Source organism: Lutra lutra, chromosome 18 (genome assembly GCF_902655055.1).
Source record: "Lutra lutra chromosome 18, mLutLut1.2, whole genome shotgun sequence".
Lineage (NCBI taxonomy): Eukaryota > Metazoa > Chordata > Mammalia > Carnivora > Mustelidae > Lutra > Lutra lutra.
Window position 1 is genome coordinate 35019511 of NC_062295.1, and position 18427 is coordinate 35037937.

The 18427-nt window shown below is 44.7% G+C and overlaps 1 protein-coding gene across 1 annotated transcript in view; it reads left to right on the forward strand.

The window, feature by feature from the left end:
- The window catches only part of BAIAP2L1 (BAR/IMD domain containing adaptor protein 2 like 1), a 96328-nt gene that overhangs the window by 65080 nt on the left and 12821 nt on the right, over positions 1-18427 (forward strand). Inside the window, exons 4-12 of the mRNA XM_047714221.1 lie at positions 3763-3824; positions 3933-4004; positions 5311-5448; positions 6122-6274; positions 7993-8160; positions 11000-11147; positions 13159-13366; positions 14040-14117; positions 15673-15853. Coding sequence (XP_047570177.1) covers positions 3763-3824; positions 3933-4004; positions 5311-5448; positions 6122-6274; positions 7993-8160; positions 11000-11147; positions 13159-13366; positions 14040-14117; positions 15673-15853 — 1208 coding nt within the window. The remainder of the gene's footprint in view (positions 1-3762; positions 3825-3932; positions 4005-5310; positions 5449-6121; positions 6275-7992; positions 8161-10999; positions 11148-13158; positions 13367-14039; positions 14118-15672; positions 15854-18427) is intronic.

Sequence of the window (18427 nt, forward strand, 5' to 3'; positions counted from 1 at the left end):
TCCACCTTGTCATTTTTTGTCTGATTCCACTTGAAATAACATGGAGGAAGTAATGTGTAACTCAGTCAATGCTCTGTGCTTTCTGGAAATAGAGTATTCTGATTATCCATGATTGAATATAAATGGAAATATGTATGCCTGCACATTTAGCACCTGTTCTATGCTCATGTCCATTAATACTCTCCATTTGGTTTCTCTAAATTTATACCATAAATTGATGAAGAATTATGTAGCAGAAAATATATTAATAGTCCAATGACTAATCTGTACTTCAAATGAAAACTTTCTATGTGTTTTTATCAGTAATACTCTCTAATTTTATTTAACTGGTTAAAAGTCCATTCTGTTTATTGACTAAATTCATATCTTTATATAGTATTGTCCAAATTTTTGGACATGTTTGTTCATAGCTCCTAAAATTGGAGTGATATCACTGTCAGCTATTTGTATGAATTTTAGGGGAAAACTGATGGTAGACATTGACTTTTAGCAATGTCAAGTTCATGATTTTGAAAGATGTATATATTTAAATTACTTTAATATTGCCATTTAAGAATGTAATTTACTCAGACTGAGTCATATTACTGTACTTACTACGTGTTTCTTCCCAGAATGTTTACTCAGAACCTAAAAGGGAAAAAGGAAATGGTTGATCCAGTACATACAGTGCTATGATTTCTGAGACCAGCACATTGGTTCCTGTTTGGGTGTGTATTTAGTTCTGCTCCATTAGAATCTGGGCTGTGCTCCACCCGCTCCTTGAAAAAAATTTTTTTCTTCTCAAATGTAATTTATGAAAAATTAGTTTACAGGGCTAGGAGTAAATAAACGTGTGTGATGCCACATTTTAGACATAAAGTAACACTTGCTGTATTTAAGAATAAACTTCTGTAGAGTGAACATAAAGGCTGTTTTCATTTTCTGTTTCAAGATACACTTTTGGCAGCTCCCATAATCACAGTAAAGATGTTTTCTAATCCTTCTTTTGACCAAGGACTGCTGCTGCCATAAAGTCAGCATTTAAATTCCACGAACTGTGAGGGACAGGAATAACAAGGATAAGGTCAGGTGTTCCGTTCCTGCCCACAGAGTGAATGGGCTGTTTCAGTGAGCCTTTCCACCAAGCTGCCTGAAGGGAGAAAACTGCCCCGGGCGGGAGGGGCCTCTGGCCTGAGCACCAGGTTCTGCAGTGCTGCCTTTCACCCAAGAGCCGCACTAGCACATGCTTTTGTTTTGGCAACATGCTTCCCAGAGATCCACATTATACAAGGTTGTAGTGATAAAATTCATGATGGTTTGGGAGGAAAAATGAGTGCCTTGGATGTAGCCTGAATCACTGTGATTTAAGCACAATTATTTTTAGACTTTTTTTAAGAAGTAGATCTGACTTGCCAAGAATGGAGTGCTTAATTTTCAAGTAATTGAAGTGGAGATTTTGTTGCTGTTGTTTTTCATCTCCAGCCAGGATTTATTTATGGGTTTAAAATGGATGTGAAAGTAACTCAGACTATTTCAGTATCTGAAATCACTAAATGATAAAATGATGTATTAATATAATTATATTCTTGGTCATGTGAAGGCTTCCTTTGTGAAGAACTCTGATTTGTTTCATGTTGAGCTTTAGGAGAACTTAATTATGGGAGAAATGAAGTCGGTGTCATTCAGGATGGAGAGTGGGTATCTTAATACCTTGGTGTGGTAGGGGTGAGTGCTGGGGATGTGTCTGCCCTCACTCTCAGGTTTATCCAGCAGGCTGTTCTGTTAGAGGTTCCTAGAACCACAGGCTGCTTAGGGACTTATAAGTTATGTACCTATAACCTAATGAGGAGACTCTCTGCCCCCATCATGCCATGGTTATTTTAAGCAGCGTTGTTCACAGTGGGCTTCATGCTGAGGAGTTGGTTTATCTGGGACACCATGGGGACTGGGGAAATGACCTGGTACAGTTGATTTTGAGGGATCTGTGGCATCCCTGAGGAAGAGGGTCTGGAAGAGAACAGTTTGGGAGTCAAGAGAAATGATAAGAGCTCGAGGGGTAAGACCTAAGAGGTCCAAGTGGTGGGTTTGAATGTCCAAGTGGTGGGGGACAGACTAGGGATCCTCTTTCCCCACCCCTCATGGGACAAATGATTGGGCTCACAGAGTCTTCAGACGCCATTCCCACATACATTCTCTCCCAGGCAGGGAAGGGCTGGCACATTTGTTGCTCAAGGAAGCAGGATGAGTAAGGGGCGTGATTTCACCCTAGAGGCTGGCCCAAGTGATGACACACATGCACAAGGGAGTGAGTCTTTGTTGTTGAGTGTGACATATGGGTGAAGTGTCAACCCCAAGTGACCGGCTGTGAGCTGGCAGCCAACACCTGGGATTGGAGAATATGGGGTAAATTCACTTTTAGACATGTTGAATGTGAGGTACGTAATGAGACATCCAGGTGGACATGTTCAGGAAGAGGCTGAATTTCTTAGTCTGAAGATGGGGTAGGGGGACGACGAGACTGGCCATTGAGAGTCATGTGTCCTTTTTTTTTTTTTTTTTAAGATTTTTATTTATTTATTTGACAGAGAGATAGTGAGACAAGAAACACAAGCAGGGGGAGTGGGAGAGGGAGAAACAGGCTTCCCGATGAGCAGGGAGCCCAATATGAGGCTCGATCCCAGGAACCTGGGATCATGACCTGAGTCTAAAGCAGACACTTAACAACTGAGCCACCCAGGCGCCCCGAGAGTCACATGTCTTAACTCTTTCTAAAACGGAGCACCATAGTATCATCTGTGTAAAGGTGATAGCTGAAGTCACAGTCTAGTTGGTATTCTTTCTCTTTCCCTGTACCTACTACAGTCTTAATTTTAATTCTTCATCTGGAGCATTTCAGTTTACCCAAGGAATTCCTACCAAACTGTGGGAGGATCTACCCAACACATTTTGTTACACATATGGTCTGGTGATTATTCCAAATGATGCTGTTTGAACACATATGGTCTGGTGGTTGTTCCGATATGATACTATTTTTTCCAGTTCTTAGTTATCAGACCCATTTGGTTCCTATAGATAAGTGAACAGGGAGAGGCTCTTGTTCACCTTTATCAGAGTTTAGGAGCAGAGATGCATCACACTGTCTCAAACTGCAAGAGATGTACTTTGGAAATCAAATGGTTGTCTTGCTCCTTTTGGAGTAAAGCTCAATTCTGGAACATTCTCCATATGACTGTACTTGTTTCAAAGAATTGATGTAGTCCCTGGAGATATGAGGCAGAGCACTGTCCTTGTGCATTTTCCCATGGTATTAATATTTTCCAAAATGATATAAGAACTAATACGAGAAAAAATAACCTTTATCTTTTATGCCTGACGGATAATCAGATTACTCTGGGGATTAGATAAAAATAAGTCATTTGTTCCTATAGTTGGTTACTATAATGACCATGATAATCTTGCATAAGAGAATTTAAAAATTAAATCAGATAAATAGATTCAGCTTAGGGAATGAGAAAATATAGAAAGCATGATATGAATTTGAAGACAAAGTTGGCATTCTTTGGATGAACAGTGTTGTAGAGTAAGTTTGCTAGGTCCTGGGTCCCTCTGGCATCAGCCCAACCACGGGCTTGCAGTTGGTATTTCTGACATGCCAGGGCCTGATGCTTCCAGGCACCAGAGGACAGCAGTAGATTGTGCTTCATTCCATTATTTTACTTTGTTTAATATCTTTACAAAATCCACACAGTGACTTTCCCCCTTAACATCTGGTTTTCTTCACAGGCCATGTTCTCATAGAGATTTCAAGTACCCACAAGAAACTCAATGAGAGTCTTGATGAAAATGTATGTAAATTATTTTTATACTTATAAAATAAAGTATATTTAATTTCTAAATTTTATGTTGCTTAATGTCTCAAATCTGGTGTGACTTTTAATTGCTTTTGTTAACAGTTCAAAAAATTCCATAAAGAAATTATACATGAGCTGGAGAAGAAGACAGAACTTGATGTAAAATACATGAATGTGAGTACATGGTTTTTTCCACCTCCATGTTTGGAGGTGGGTATGGATCATGGGGGCCTGGCGTTCTGGGAGGCTGGGCCTGCCTGATCTCTGAGCCAGAGGAGAACTTTCTCTCGCTGTTTATCCAGCAGCAGAAAACATAGACAGAGCTTAGTGTTGAGTATATACGCAGAAGGCATGAAACTGACAAGGTCCCTTGGAGCTGGGTGCCCTGTTTGCTTTAACACCTGGGATCTTTACTAAAAAGCAGAGAGGAAAATATTGCAAGGAATCCTCCTGCTTCTAGAAAGCATTGTTTTCAAAGAACACGGGTACAGGGACAACATCTGCATCTGTATTAGTGTAGCTGCAGCTGTTGCTTTCACAAACCAGCACTTCAGGATGTGGGATGTGGGTGGGAGAACACCATCTAGGGCTCCCCGGGGCTCCCAGGTCCATTCAGCAGAGACTGCTCCTGTGTGGTGTCCCTTGCCTATCACCAGGTATTGATGACTCCAGCTGTTTTCTTCTTCTGCCTGACCCTCCAGCCGTGTCACATGGCTCTTTCCATCTCTCTTATCTGCTATAGAATAGCTGCTTTCTTTGCCATTCAGAGTCCCCTTCTCACCAAGACCCCCATGCAGCAGTAAGCGGCGTAGTTACCCTGAAATCACCCCACTGCCCCTGTGTGCCTGTGCTCTGTGTACTCTGGAGGAAGGTGGCAGGATAGCCGACAGCGGCTGAGGGGGATGTAATGGCAGGCATTTTCCATACATTATCAGATTTTTATCCCTACAGAAACTCCATAATGTAGCCATTCTTATCCTCACTATACAGATTAAAGGGAAAACATGAACTTTAGAGAAGTAAATAGTTGCTGAGATCACACAGGAAGTGAAGGATGTCACCAGAATTCTAACCCAGGTCTGTGAAGCTCCAAAAACACCTTGCTACACAGCATCCACGATAATCTGAAGTGCTTGCACTTGTTCATTCTGTTTTTTAAAATTGTAAATCATAAAACAGAAGCATGTGACTTACTATTGTTTTTTTATTCATCAAAGCATTTAACGTTCAGTGTCCTAAAAAATTTGAGGAAACAAGGAATAAAAAAAAAGACGTTCTTTTCTTCTAAGAGCTCCCCTTGGGGTCAGTGGCCCCTTGTATGAACAGGGGACTTTAGGTCAGACAAAGCTACATGCTGAAGGGAGGGAGCGGTATGAGGTGAGGGTGTGCAGGGCGGCGCCCAGTGGAAATGTCAGCCTCTGTAACTGCCCAGCAGCTGGGGTGGTGCTGCACTCAAATCAGCACAACGTTTAACTTACAGGCAACTCTCAAAAGATACCAAACGGAACACAGGAATAAATTAGACTCTCTGGAGAAATCTCAAGCAGAGTTGAAGAAGATCAGAAGGAAAAGTCAAGGAGGACGAAATGCACTCAAATACGAACACAAAGAAATTGAGGTGAACTCTTCACTATTTTATTTTGTTGACAATTTGTACAATATACAGGGATGCTTACTTAGCTCAGTCGGCTTGTATTTCATCCACTCACAGCTGTGCTGCTGTTGAAGTTAAAAATGAGCATATTTTACTTGGTTTGAGCTGAAGGCTACAGAGTTTTCCAGAGTTAATAATTAGCCTCCTAAAAACATTGGCATTTTCTCCTGATTTGGGGGCGGTGCAGGGGGGGGAGGTGTTGCTAAGAGATGTGCCATGATTAGCATTACTCTCCCCATGTTACGGATGAAGAAAATGGGGCTTAGGCCAAGTCACGTGGTTGTTACTTAGAACTAGGGGTTAAATTTGAACTTTCTGGTTTCAAAGTCCTTGATTTTCCAATAGAACACAATCTTATCCCTGAAGTATGAAGTAATATTTTGTGCAGATTGCCCAGCGCAGAATGTAAGGCCTTTGGCAACGTCCTTCCACACATGAGTCAGGGATCTTAATGAGAATGGTGATACCTGCTCAGGTCGGGTTACAACTTTGTTATTTTATCTCATGTTTATCTGCATTTAGTGTTTACTCCATTTCAAAATAAACCAAGTGTAAAGATGGTACAAGATAAATGTCTGGCTGTTCAGCTATTTGATTCCTCATGACATACTTGTATAATTATTATTTATTTTCCTAGTATGTAGAAACCGTTACGTCTCGCCAGAGCGAAATCCAGAAATTTATTGCAGATGGTTGCAAAGAAGCTCTACTTGAAGAGAAAAGGCGCTTCTGCTTTCTGGTCGACAAACACTGTAGCTTTGCAAATCACTTACATTATTATCATTTACAGGTGGGTTTGTGACAGCAAGTTTTGTTGCATTATTAATAATTTAATTTCTTATTCAAACGCCCTTGGAATGCTTCACTTTCCACATGTGTCTCAATGTAAAGCGGTGGGCCTAGTTTGCCGATGAGAAGAGATGCCAAAAAAAAATATCTCTTGGCCCATGTGGTTATGTAAACTTCCAGAAATGTGGATGAAATGATTAAATATTGCTTATAAGATTAATTTGGTAATATGTATTTAGAATCTTTCATAAAATAATGCTTAATAATCGAGAATTAGTACTTTTTTTCTTTTCTCACCTATGAGTCAGCTTTTCTCAGACTCTTTCTAATGCATCCTCAGCTCAGTGTCTTCACCAGAGCCATGATGAGTCCCAGGGGCCCCAGGCCCACCCCACCTGGGTAGTTTGAGTGTCTGCCTTGGGAGTCCATGCACAGAGGTGTCCCTGGAAGTTCTGTCCCAGCTGCAGACCCACTCACAGCATCAGGACAGTTGTGGTTCCTTTTTCATTCCTCTTTAAGATGTTTCCTCGTGATCTCATCACCTGTGGAACTGGCTTTACTGCCCTCCTTCCAACACACATGGTTGTGAGGTTTTACCCCCAGGAATCATTAAAAGATACATGTTACTTTCCTGTCGTTTTTTTTTTTTATTATTATAAATTTTATTAGGCCTGTATAAGCATCTAAAACTAGCATTGAGTGAAGTCAGATATTCATTGTTATTTATAATAATTTAGGGAGTACTCCATGGTAGAAGCTTCCTAAGAGCTTGAAAATAAGGCAACTTCCTCTTTTTCAGGGGAAAAAAACTTGGCCTTGTGTGTACCCATCGGTCATCTGTTACACATTCCATAAAGTTTTGCAACTTTAAGGACCATTCATCTACCAAATCTAAAGCCCTGAGATCTAACATTGTTACAGGAAAGGAAAGAGTTGCGGTATTGGACGATCACTTTGTACTCAGTTCACCAGTGTCCGTTTCCATGGTGAGGGTGTCCTGCTGGACAGGGTCATAAGTTAAGTGACCCTGAAGCTCTTCCTGTAGCCTAGCCCTGCCAGTGATGGGGTGCTAACTCTGTCGCAAGGCAACCTGGCCTATTTGCAGAGAGCTCCAGTTGGTGGCAGACACTTATGCTTAACCTTGGATTCCAGTTACGCTTTTTAGCAACAAAGTCCACTTCTTTTCTCCACTGGAAGAGTCTTCACCTCTCTGAAACCCACTTCTGTGCCTTCCCTTTTTCTGGCTCCAGCATCCTAGTCCTTTTAGTGGCTCTTTGGACAAAGCAGGCCCAAGCAATCAGTGTCAGGGCTACAGTCCGAGGCCATCAGTGGCTCGGGGTGAGGGTTTTGCCCTCTGTTAGGAGTGGGAGGAAGAAAACACTGATCAGCATCTCTGGGGCCACTCGGGAAACAGTGGGGCTTAATAAGATTGCTCAACCCTTCCATTTTCCCATTTGAGCTCGTTCTGTGTCAGTCTCCAGCTCTGCCTTCGCTCCGAGGGAGAGGGCAGCTCGTGTAGAATGGGGGCCCATAGCTCTTGCAGCAAATAGCACAGGGCGGAAGCTCATAGATGGTTAAGTGCTCCCTGAATTTGACACAGAGCTCTCATACTTCTGGTGGCAAGCCAGTAAAACATAATCACTAATATCTGACGTGACTTTTCTCAGCTCCTTGAACAGTACACATTTGTGTTTTGTTATGTTTCCCTCTGATTCGCAGTCTGCAGAATTACTCAATTCCAAGCTGCCCCGGTGGCAGGAAACCTGTGGTGACGCTACCAAAGTGCCTGAGAAGATCATGAATATGATCGAGGAAATAAGGACCCCGAGCTCCACCCCCGTGTCCGGGACACCCCAGCCCTCACCGATGATCGAGAGAAGCAGCATGGTAGGGATGGCTTCTCTCCAAGATTTCAGTTGTGTGTTTACTGATCGGACTGGGGCCAAATTTGCACAAAGGATGAAGGCCTTCAGTGGTGTCAATCACAGGTCCTTCCCTCTTCTAGAGCCTCCCTTGTCTCACCCTGATCCCCTTACCTTCAGACTTGACATTAGCTGAGCAGTGCTCAGCACTGCGTAGTGCTGTGTCCAAACTCTATTATCCTTTTTTGGGAAATGTTATTGTTACTGTTTTTAATTGTAAGGATTCTAACTTCATAAGTTTATCGCCAGGGAAGGAGGCATAGGTGTCTTAGAAAATAACTAGCAAAAGTCTGGTGCCATTCATCACAACATAAGGCACTTCAGAAAAAAGTAGCCACCAAAGTATGCAAGGTAATGAAATCAAACATTGTAGTTTGCTGCTCCTTGAACCTTGGCTTTATTACTTTTTGCAGACATGGAAATTTGGCTCCTGTGCATAGTTTATACACATGGGTCCATCCTAACCTCTGAAATGAAAGCAAAGATGCTCAAGGCCATTCGACAACCTACAGAATAGATCCATAACCGCATGGGGAATAAGAGAAGGGGCTGTCAGTGGGCCAGAAACGAGTATCAAAGAGAGAAAGGCAAGATCAGTGTGTGGTGAATCAAGAGAAAAGAAAATCTCAGCCCCGAGCACCTGCAGGGCAAGACTGTAGCAGAGGGCAGAGCAGTGAGCTCAGAGCCAGTGAGTGTAAGAGAGGGCGGAGAATGGCATGTCGCGTTCCTGTATGTGGTCGGTTCTAGACATTCACATCCTCTAAGCTGCTCAGTTTCTTCCTCCTGTCCCAACCAGTAGGCAACGGGGGCTTTTGTCCACTGGCTGAAACTGTGTTTCTGCAGAAGAGGCCAGGCACCTTCCTGGCTGTGTCTTCCCTGTCCCCACCCACCTCACTGCGGGTAGTCTGCGATAACGAAAGTAGGCGGGATACAGACTAGGATAAATAGGCAAAAGAATAGGCAATGCTGTACAATACAGAGATGCACAGATAACCAGGAATCCCTGAACAAGTGAGGAAAACCAATATCATGAAAAGACACACTGAAAGAAGAAACGGGAATAACCAGTATTGGAGGCAACAGAGGCAGTAGGGCAGAGGAGAAATCTTAAAGAAATGAAAAGATACTATGTCCCCAGAGGAGAATCAGCTAAATATTTTGGAAGTTAAAAATGGATTATTAGGGGCGCCTGGGTGGCTCAGTGGGTTAAGCCGCTGCCTTCGGCTCAGGTCATGATCTCAGGGTCCTGGGATTGAGCCCCGCATCGGGCTCTCTGCTCAGCAGGGAGCCTGCTTCCTCCTCTCTCTCTGCCTGCCTCTCTGCCTGCTTGTGATCTCTCTGTCAAATAAATAAATAAAATCTTAAAAAAAAAAGGATTATTATTCACAATTGAAATGTCTGGGATTTGCTCCAGCATATTCCAGGCACAAGGGAAGATGGGTGTAGCATATACGAAACAATATTGGCCATGAATTCTTAATTGTTGGAGCTGGGTGTTGGGTACAGGGAGATTTATTGTGCTGTTCTTTCTCCTTTATACATGCTTGAAATTTTTCTAAAATAGCTTTTTAAAATTTTCCTTCCCCTTCCCCCCCTTCCACAAAGAACATAAACAAGAAAACCTCCACACCAATGGATGGACTCATTAATGGAATGGAACTGCTTGGGAAATTAATCCAAAGAGCTCTCCCAAAACACAGAACAAAAACAGAGAGAGGATGTAAACATAACGTTAGACAGATTGGAGATACCCAATTGCCTTCTCACAATCATCTCCAGATGTCTAATGGGGATCTGAAACTCAACTTGTCTAAAACCAGCTGACTGATTTTCTTACTCTAAACAGGCTCCTCTGGTCTTCCCCATCCAGAAGATGGCAGCTCCATCCTTCCAGTAGCTTGGGCACAAATGTGGACTTCTCTCCCTCTCTCTCCCCATTCCCTGCCTCCTCCCCCGACCCCACAGCCAAACCCTGGGCATGTCCTGTTATTTCCACCTTCACAGCATATCCAAGTCCAGCCACTTCTCACCCCTCCACTGCCCTGACTATGGTCCCTGCAGATATTACTGTAGTTGACTCTGCCTAGTCTTTAACACAGCAGCCACAGTGAGCCTGGACAAATGGGAAAAAACAAAACCTTGAGAGATTGTGGTCAAGTTGCAGAAGGAGCTAGAGAGAAATTTCTAAAAACTTCCAGAGAGGGGGGAAAAATAGATAACTTAGAAAAGAGAACACCACTGGTACCAGATTTCTTTTTATCAAAACAAGATGTTAGAAATCAATGGAGCAATGCACTCAAAATTCCTTGGAAAAGTTATTTTAGACATAGAATCCTAGGGCGCCTGGTGGCTCAGTTGGTTAAGTATCTGCCATCAGCTCAGGTCATGATCCCAGGGTCCTGCTTCACAGGGAGTCTGCTTATCTCTCTGCTCCGCCTCCCACTCTCAATCTCTCTCTCTCAAATAAATAAATAAAATCTTCTTTAAAAGATAGATGAATGTAGAATCCTGTAGCTAAGAAGCACCTAAGAGGGAACCTAAAATCCATAGAGACAGAAAGTAAATTAGTGGCTGCTAGGAGGTGGTAGGAAATGGGGAGTAATTGCCTTAAAAAAAAAAAGACAAAAATGAAAAAAAGAATGTGATATTCTTGAAATAATAATTCAGAATGGGGCATTGCCATCCAACCAAGAGAACTTTGGGAAGAAAGTGGAATTTAAAGCATGTTAAAATAGTCCTGGGAATCTCTATAATTCCATCGCTGTGTTAACACTAATATTAAACTAATGAGGAATTTTTCACAGGTTGGGAAAGATTATGACACTCTTTCTAAATATTCGCCAAAAGTGCCCCCAGCTCCTTCAGCCAGAGCGTATACTAGTCCTTTGATCGATATGTTTAATAACCCAGCAACAGTTGGACAGAATTCAGAAAAGCTAAAGAATTCAACAGGTAAGATATTTATTTTTATTTCTTTTAAAATACATTTTAGGGGTGCCTGAGTAGTGCACTCAGTTGGGCATCCGACCCTTGGTTTTGGGTCGTGATCTCGGGGTCGTGGGATTGAGCCCCCAGTCATTCTCTGGGCTCAGTGGGAAGTTGGCTTGAGGTTCTTTCCCTCTGCCCCTCCCTCTGTTTGCATCCCCCTGTCCCAAATAAAGTCTATAAAATTAGCTTGGTAAAAATAAATAAAGCACCTCTTTAAATTTTTTTAATATTTTGGATAAATGTTACCCTGAGGTAGAGGTAAATAAACATATGTGGTAGCACACATTTAACATTGCCTTGTTGAAAAAAAAATTTTTAAGATTTTATTTATTTATTTGACAGAGATCACAAGTAGGCAGAGAGGCAGGCAGAGAGAGGGGTGGGGGGGAAGCAGGCCCCCTGCTGAGCAGAGCGCCTGATGTGGGGCTCGGTCCCAGGACCCTGGGATCATGACCTGAGCCACCCAGGAGCCCCCCCCCCCAATTTTTTTTTTCTTGAAGATTTTGTTTATTTGAGAGAGCACGAGCAGGGAGGAGGGGCAGAGGGAGAGGGAGCCTGATGCGGGGCTCAGGCCCAGGACCCTAGGATCATGACCTGAGCTAAAGGCAGAAGTTTAACCAACTAAGCCACCCAGGCACCTCTGCGTTATTGAAACTTATACTTCAAAGTAAATAAAGGTCTGGGTTTATTATAAAACCATAAGACATTTTATAAGTGACACATTTCTTCGACAAATTCTAATTCCACGTACTGGCTGATGTTTATAGGAAGGAAACTTACTATCAAAGTTGTTACATGTTAAAATGGGATATAATGTGCAAAGAACCTCATCGTATGCCATATTTGGTGGCAATTGTAATGAAATTTCTTCTTCAATAAAACAAACTATAAAAGTTCACGTGACAAAATTATGGTTATTCATCTTACCAGTAAGCGTAGTATTTTTCATCATGTCAAACAGAGAACTTCATGCTTTCTGCACACTTTTCTAACTGCTTAAATTTCTTAACTCTGTTGATGCTTTTTCAATAAATCAGGATAAGTAACTGTTTGCAGAGATTTCGGAGCTTTGCTTAGGCTCCGCTCTGTGTAGACAGAGTCTGGCACCCAGAGACCCCTCTCCGTGTGGGGTATCTCACGGGCCTCTAAGGCATGAAAGTCATGGCGATCCATCCAGATCAAGCCGCGTGCTAGAGAGAGCCCACAGACTGCAGCATTTGCAGCTGCTGAGTGAGATCAGAGAGGAGAGTTTGAGGAGAGCAATTTTGTTTCTTTGGAGTGGTCAGTATCAGCTGGTGCGGGAACTGAGACCCAAAGGTATAGCAAGGCACTCTTCACATGGTGCAGTGACTGTGGAGTCAGGCCACCCACACCCCATGCTGGCCTGCTAGCTGGGATCCTGGTGAGTCACTGCAGACGGTAACCGATAGCTGCGCCTTCCCTTAGAAGCCGTGAAGCATTGAGAGTGTGGACTGGCACTAAGGGAGGGTTCCATAAACGTGCTGGTCCCTGCTGTATTTGCAGGTGAGATGTTGAGCAGTTGCACAGTGAGAACATCTGCATTTCCAGTCTCCTCTTGTTCTTAGTGGGATTTGCATTGATGCCCTACGCTGCCTTGGGGTTCGTGTTGGGAGAGGAGGGCAAGGAAAGCATTGGATTCTCTAGTGATGCGTCATTTTGCCTCTGATTAAATCAGAGTGCGGGTGAAGCTTGGCACCCACTGTGTTCTCTCCGCCTGGAAAAGAGCATTTAGCCCCCAGGGTCCTCCTTGGTGGGGGACCTCAGGCTGTGGTTCTGCCTCAGTTCCTCGTGGTCCCTGTCCATCCAGGCAAAGTTGAAGGTGTGGAAATACAGCACACGCAGAGCAGCAGCAGGAGTGCTGGCAGGCGAGAGTGGGTGGCTTTTCTGGGGTTTGTTTGTTTGAACTTGTTATCAGTCCTTGAAAGGTGACCACTGCTGTGCTCATTTTCACCAGATTCTTCAGATGATTCCAGTTTACAGCGATCAGTTTCTGTTGCAACTGGACTGAACATGATGAAGAAGCAGAAAGTAAAAACCATTTTTCCACACACCGCCGGCTCCAACCAGACCTTGCTCAGCTTCGCCCAGGGAGACATCCTCACGCTGCTTGTCCCTGAGGAGAAGGACGGCTGGCTTTATGGAGAGCATGACACCACCAAAGTGTAAGTCACAGGACAGATGCTGTCCTGTGGTCACAGGTCACAGCGGTCAGGGCTGCCCAGGGCTTCAGAAAGCTGTCATGTCTCCTTTCAGTGGCAACTTGTCTGTGTGGTCACAGAAGCATTTTTACCAAAGTTAGGTTCATGGTTTAGTTATGCTTCTAGTTTACTTCATTGCAGTTACTCTGTCCCAGGCTATTTTCTGTATGTGTTTGTGTGTCTGTGCATATGTAGATGAATTTGATACTTGAACAGGTCATATGAAGTCACCTCTGAAAGTAGTTTAAATAATTCTTGTTTTAAAAAAAAAAAAAAAACCTTGGATTTCTCAAGGATAATCTGCACATCATGTGGATTTTGTTAAGATTTAGCTCATAAATAGTTTAAATGCCAGCATCGTCATTTCAGCCATGAGTATGTGCATAGGCCTTACTATAAGCTGGTTAAATTGGTTTTCTGGGTAGATTACTCGGCTATTAAATAAATGTGGAAAAAAGCCAAAAAAGTAATCCAAATGAAACTAATGCTGTATATAAAATGCACATTGTGTGATGTGGTGAAAATGGACTGGTCTGCCCCTGAGCTATGTCTGAGCTGTTCTGTACCCTGCTTATCCTTCACTTGTCAGCTGCTGACCCCACAATCAGGCCTTTTTTTTCTCCTTCCTCACCTGTAGGAGGGGCTGGTTCCCAGCATCCTACACAAAGTTGCTAGAAGAAGATGCAAAGGAGGCCATGAGCGTGCCCACACCAAGGTAGGACCTGACTGTGGCTCCTGTTTCCCAGTGACAAAAACTCACCTTTGATCTCGTGTTTCTGGGCATATCAGAATTCTATCTAGATTGTGTAGTAGCCCCACAGGGAGACCTCCAGTCATGTAGGAGAGTACAAAAGGAGGACTGTTACCCCACAGCTCTTCCCTTTGTGGTTTCTGCTGTGGGGACATCCTCCCAGACTCTGCTCCTCACCCTCCTGTCAGCCCTCTGGAACCACCCACTGCCTCCCCAACCCCACCCCCCACCAACTCACTAAATCCAAGGTGAGCGTCATCGCCATTACTGCTTAGGAAGTGCCAAGTTGCCTTATGCTGACTATCTTGTTTAATTCTTATAACAACCTTATGAGGTAGGTCCCCACTTTAAAATTGAGGACACTGAGGCACAGAAAGATGGAGCCAAGGCTGGAACCCAGGAAGGTCTTTTCCACGCCTAGCTATGAATATTTATATGTGTGTCAGCCGCTGAAGTTGGTTACCCTATGGGTCCTCAGAAGTTACACATCCAGGGGCAACTGGGTGGCTCAGTCGGTTAAGCGTCTAATTCTTGATTTCAACTGAGGTCATGATCTCGGGGTCATGAGATCCAGCCCCAAGTCAGGCTCCCTGCAGGGCATGGCGTCTGCTTAGGTGTCTCTCTCTCTCGCTCTCACTCTCCCCCTTCCCTTCCCCCCGCTCCTCCCCCTTCTACCCTTCCTGCCACAAGAAGGAAAGAAAGAAATGACACATCCACACTGCCACTTCTCATCTTTACCCTAAACTGGCTTGTCCTCAGTGTTTCCCATCTCAAACCCTCTAACCCATCCAGCTGTCCCTGCAAACATTTGAGCACCACACTGGATGCCCCCTCCAAGTCCTGCTATGTGTCATTGTCCCTGGCAGAACAGCTCACCTGCCGCCAGGCCAAGGAGTGAAAACTGCATTTTGTATTTATGATGTTAAAATGCTGAGGGTTCTTTTTGGGGTTTTGTTTTGTTTTTGTTTTGTTTTGTTTTTCAAGTCTGAAATGCTCACCGCTTTGGTAAGGCTTTTGCTATAGTCTTCATTTTCTTACTGATCTTAAACTAATCAAGAGCCAGTTCTTTTTTTTTTTTTTTTAAAGATTTTATTTATTTATTTGACAGACAGAGACCACAAGTAGGCAGAGAGGCAGGCAGAGAGAGAGAGGAGGAAGCAGCCTCCCCAATGAGCAGAGAGCCGGATGTGGGGCTCGATCCCGGGACCCCGGGATCATGACCTTAGCTTAAGGCAGAGGCTTTAACCCACTAAGCCACCCAGGCACCCCAAGAGCCAGTTCTTAATTCAGTTTTTTTGAGCGTACATTTATAAACCAGTAAAAACTTCACGGTATTTTTCTTGTAGCATATTGTGTGCGCGTGCGCACACGCAGGCAGGTCTCAGGTCTCGTCCTCCCCTCTCTCACGCCCTGTCTGATTGTTCATCTCCTGTAGTTCTGGCCTTGGGATATTTAGGGTGTTTGAGATTCAGGTGGCAGGATCTTATGTAACTTGTATTCTCTGCTCCTTGGTCGGTAGCCCTGCCCCGGTGAGAAGCATCAGCACGGTGAACTTATCTGAGAAAAGCAGTGTCGTCATCCCCCCACCTGATTACTTGGAATGTTTGTCCTTGGGAGCGGCTGCAGATAAGAGAGCAGATGTTTCCAAAAGTATCTCTACCTTTAAAGCACCGGTGTCCAAGCCAGAAGCCACATCTCCTGTGAGTGAAGCTGCCGGGTAACATGCTGTGTACCCCGACGGTGAACGGCGGTGGTGTCCCTGGGATGGGGTGGGGGATGGCACTCTTTCCTGTCTCTTCACTCCCACCCTCTCACACGGCTGTTCAGCTTCCTGAACTTAAGTCCTGGTGTTTGTTATTTTATCTGTAAATGTAGTTCCTCCGATGGTATCAGGTATATTCTCTCCTCGCCTTTAGTCCTAGCCGCAGTCTGTCAGTCTCCTCACCACTTTTTCTGTATTTTCTTTAATTTTCATACCATTTCCTGAAGGAAGACGAGGGTAAAAGTGGTAACTTTATCTTTGTTGTCTTCAGAAAGTGCTTGCTTTGTACCAGGTACTGGGTAAACAGCGTATCATGTACACTCTCTGTAATTCTAAATAACCCCGTAAGAAAGGTGTTGGCTTTCAAGGTATAGAGATACACAGGACCAGTTTGGGGCTCTTTTGGAACTTATAGTCTAGTGGCGGGAAGCAGACGATGAGAAATAACAGTTACCAGAGATGGAAGCTGTGCAGAGAATTAAAACAAGGTGAGATGACAGCGGGTTGGGGCGACAGCTCACAGGGATGTCACCGGTGTGCGTGCAGGTGCTTATGAAGGGGAGCAGCATTTTGGGAGGGGGTGACGTGGAGCTGGACCTTGAGGGGAGACAGGCCTTGGTCGCTGGCATCCCGGGGAAGAGAGCTTTAGCCGGGGTGACTTCCCAGAGGGCCTACACAGCCCAGGGCAGTGCTCCCTGCGTTTTCCTATTGATCCGGGCAGCACATGACTGTGTCTGCACCCCTGAGGAGGGGACATTGAAACTGAGACCTGAATGGCAAGGAGTCCATCATGTAGGGGTCAAAGGGAGGAGATTCCCTGATGCAAGGAGCAGAGGAGGGCACGTACCTGGCCCACTCATAGATTCCGAGATGACGGAGAATTGAGAAAGTGGGGGGTCCATGTTCTCATTTTTTTCTCGGGATAGGTTCTACTGTCAAGAAGGGGAAGGATGGAGGAGAGGACAGTGACTGGGAGGGTGAGAAGAGCACACACAGTATGTGGGGCCGGGAGCAGGGAAGGCAGTGAGCAAGAAGCCGTGGGTGCGGGCAGAGGTGCGCACAGACTGGGCAGTTCCTGCTTGAGGATGGCGACTCGGTGGGGAAGTGAGGGCATCAGTGGGGCGGGTGGGCGGAGCGAGCAAGTGTAAAGAAAGCGAATCTGTGAAACAGGTGTTCTGAAGAGTGAGAACACGTGTGTGCTACAGAATATGGGGACTGCGGGGGTAATGCCGATACCCATTTACGGTTTGGGGTCATGATTGAAAACGAAGCCAGACAGTGTGGTGGTTCCTCCAGTATATAGCTGCTTGGGCTCCGCCGAGAAGTACTGAACTGGTCGGGGGTTACCAGGTGGTGGTGCTGGGGGAGGAGCAGGGAGTTCCTGGTGTTTGCACGGGTAGGGTTGTGGTGTCCCACACCCTGGCATTCAGACGGGACCATGAACAGATCTGGAGGGTGTGGGAAGGGAGGCACAGTGGGGTGTGCAAACCTCTGTGAGGCTGCACGGTGGCTAGAGTGCAGTGGGAAGGAGCCTAGGAGCTGAGGGTCAGAGAGTGGGCTAGACTTCCGGGGGCTGTACCGCTGAGCGTCGTGCCCAGGGCTGCACGGCGGCCAGACGGCCCCAGAGCCTACCTCACCTGTGCTTTTGGCAGCTTCCTCCCAGAAATAACCCTGGGTTCTGTTGGCGGTCCACAGGCAGTGGGTGCATTGATACCGGCTACTCTTTTATTTTATGGCCATTGTATGGTCCTTTCTGTAGTGTAGGGAGAGGCATCTCCCTGCTTCTCATGGGATACGTGGCTCCACAGCTCTGCCCCATCGTCAGTGCTACTGGTGGCCTTTGTTCAGCTGGGAACGGTGTATGGGTGCGGTCTCTGGAAACACACACATGGAATGGGAACTTGTAAAATATGCCTTGCATTTCGTTGTGAGCCTTCAGGTGTTTTGGAATATGCCTACCTCATCATAAACTGCAGTGGTGCGTTCTGACCTGGAAAATGCAAGGTTTTTCAATCTCACTCAAAAATGTCTTTGGAAAAAAAAAAAAAAATGTCTTTGGCTCAGGACGCCTGGGTGACTCAGTAAGTCAAGTGTCTGCCTTCAGCTCAGGTCCTGATCCCAGGGTCCTAGGATCGAGCCCCGTGTAGGGCTCTGCTCTCAATAGAGAATCTGTTCCTCTCCCTCTGTGATCTCTCAACGTCTTTGGCTTCTCAGATAAGCACACTATATGATACATTGTTTATTCCTTTATCGTTCCAAGTTATCCCAGATACGTAACAATTATTTTCAAGAGAATGACACACAGCTGTTGAAAATGGAGCTTTTCCATTCTGTCATCATGGAAGAGAAATTGCTTGGACAAAGATATCAAATGCTGTTTTATTAAATGCCCTAGAACATTTTAAAACGATATTCAGACTCTTTGGAACTGATCTTAAGACATTTTTAAAAAGCAAAATTTCCTTTTGCTGGGATGGAGAAAAAAAAAATCCTTAAAACTGCATGTCTCACA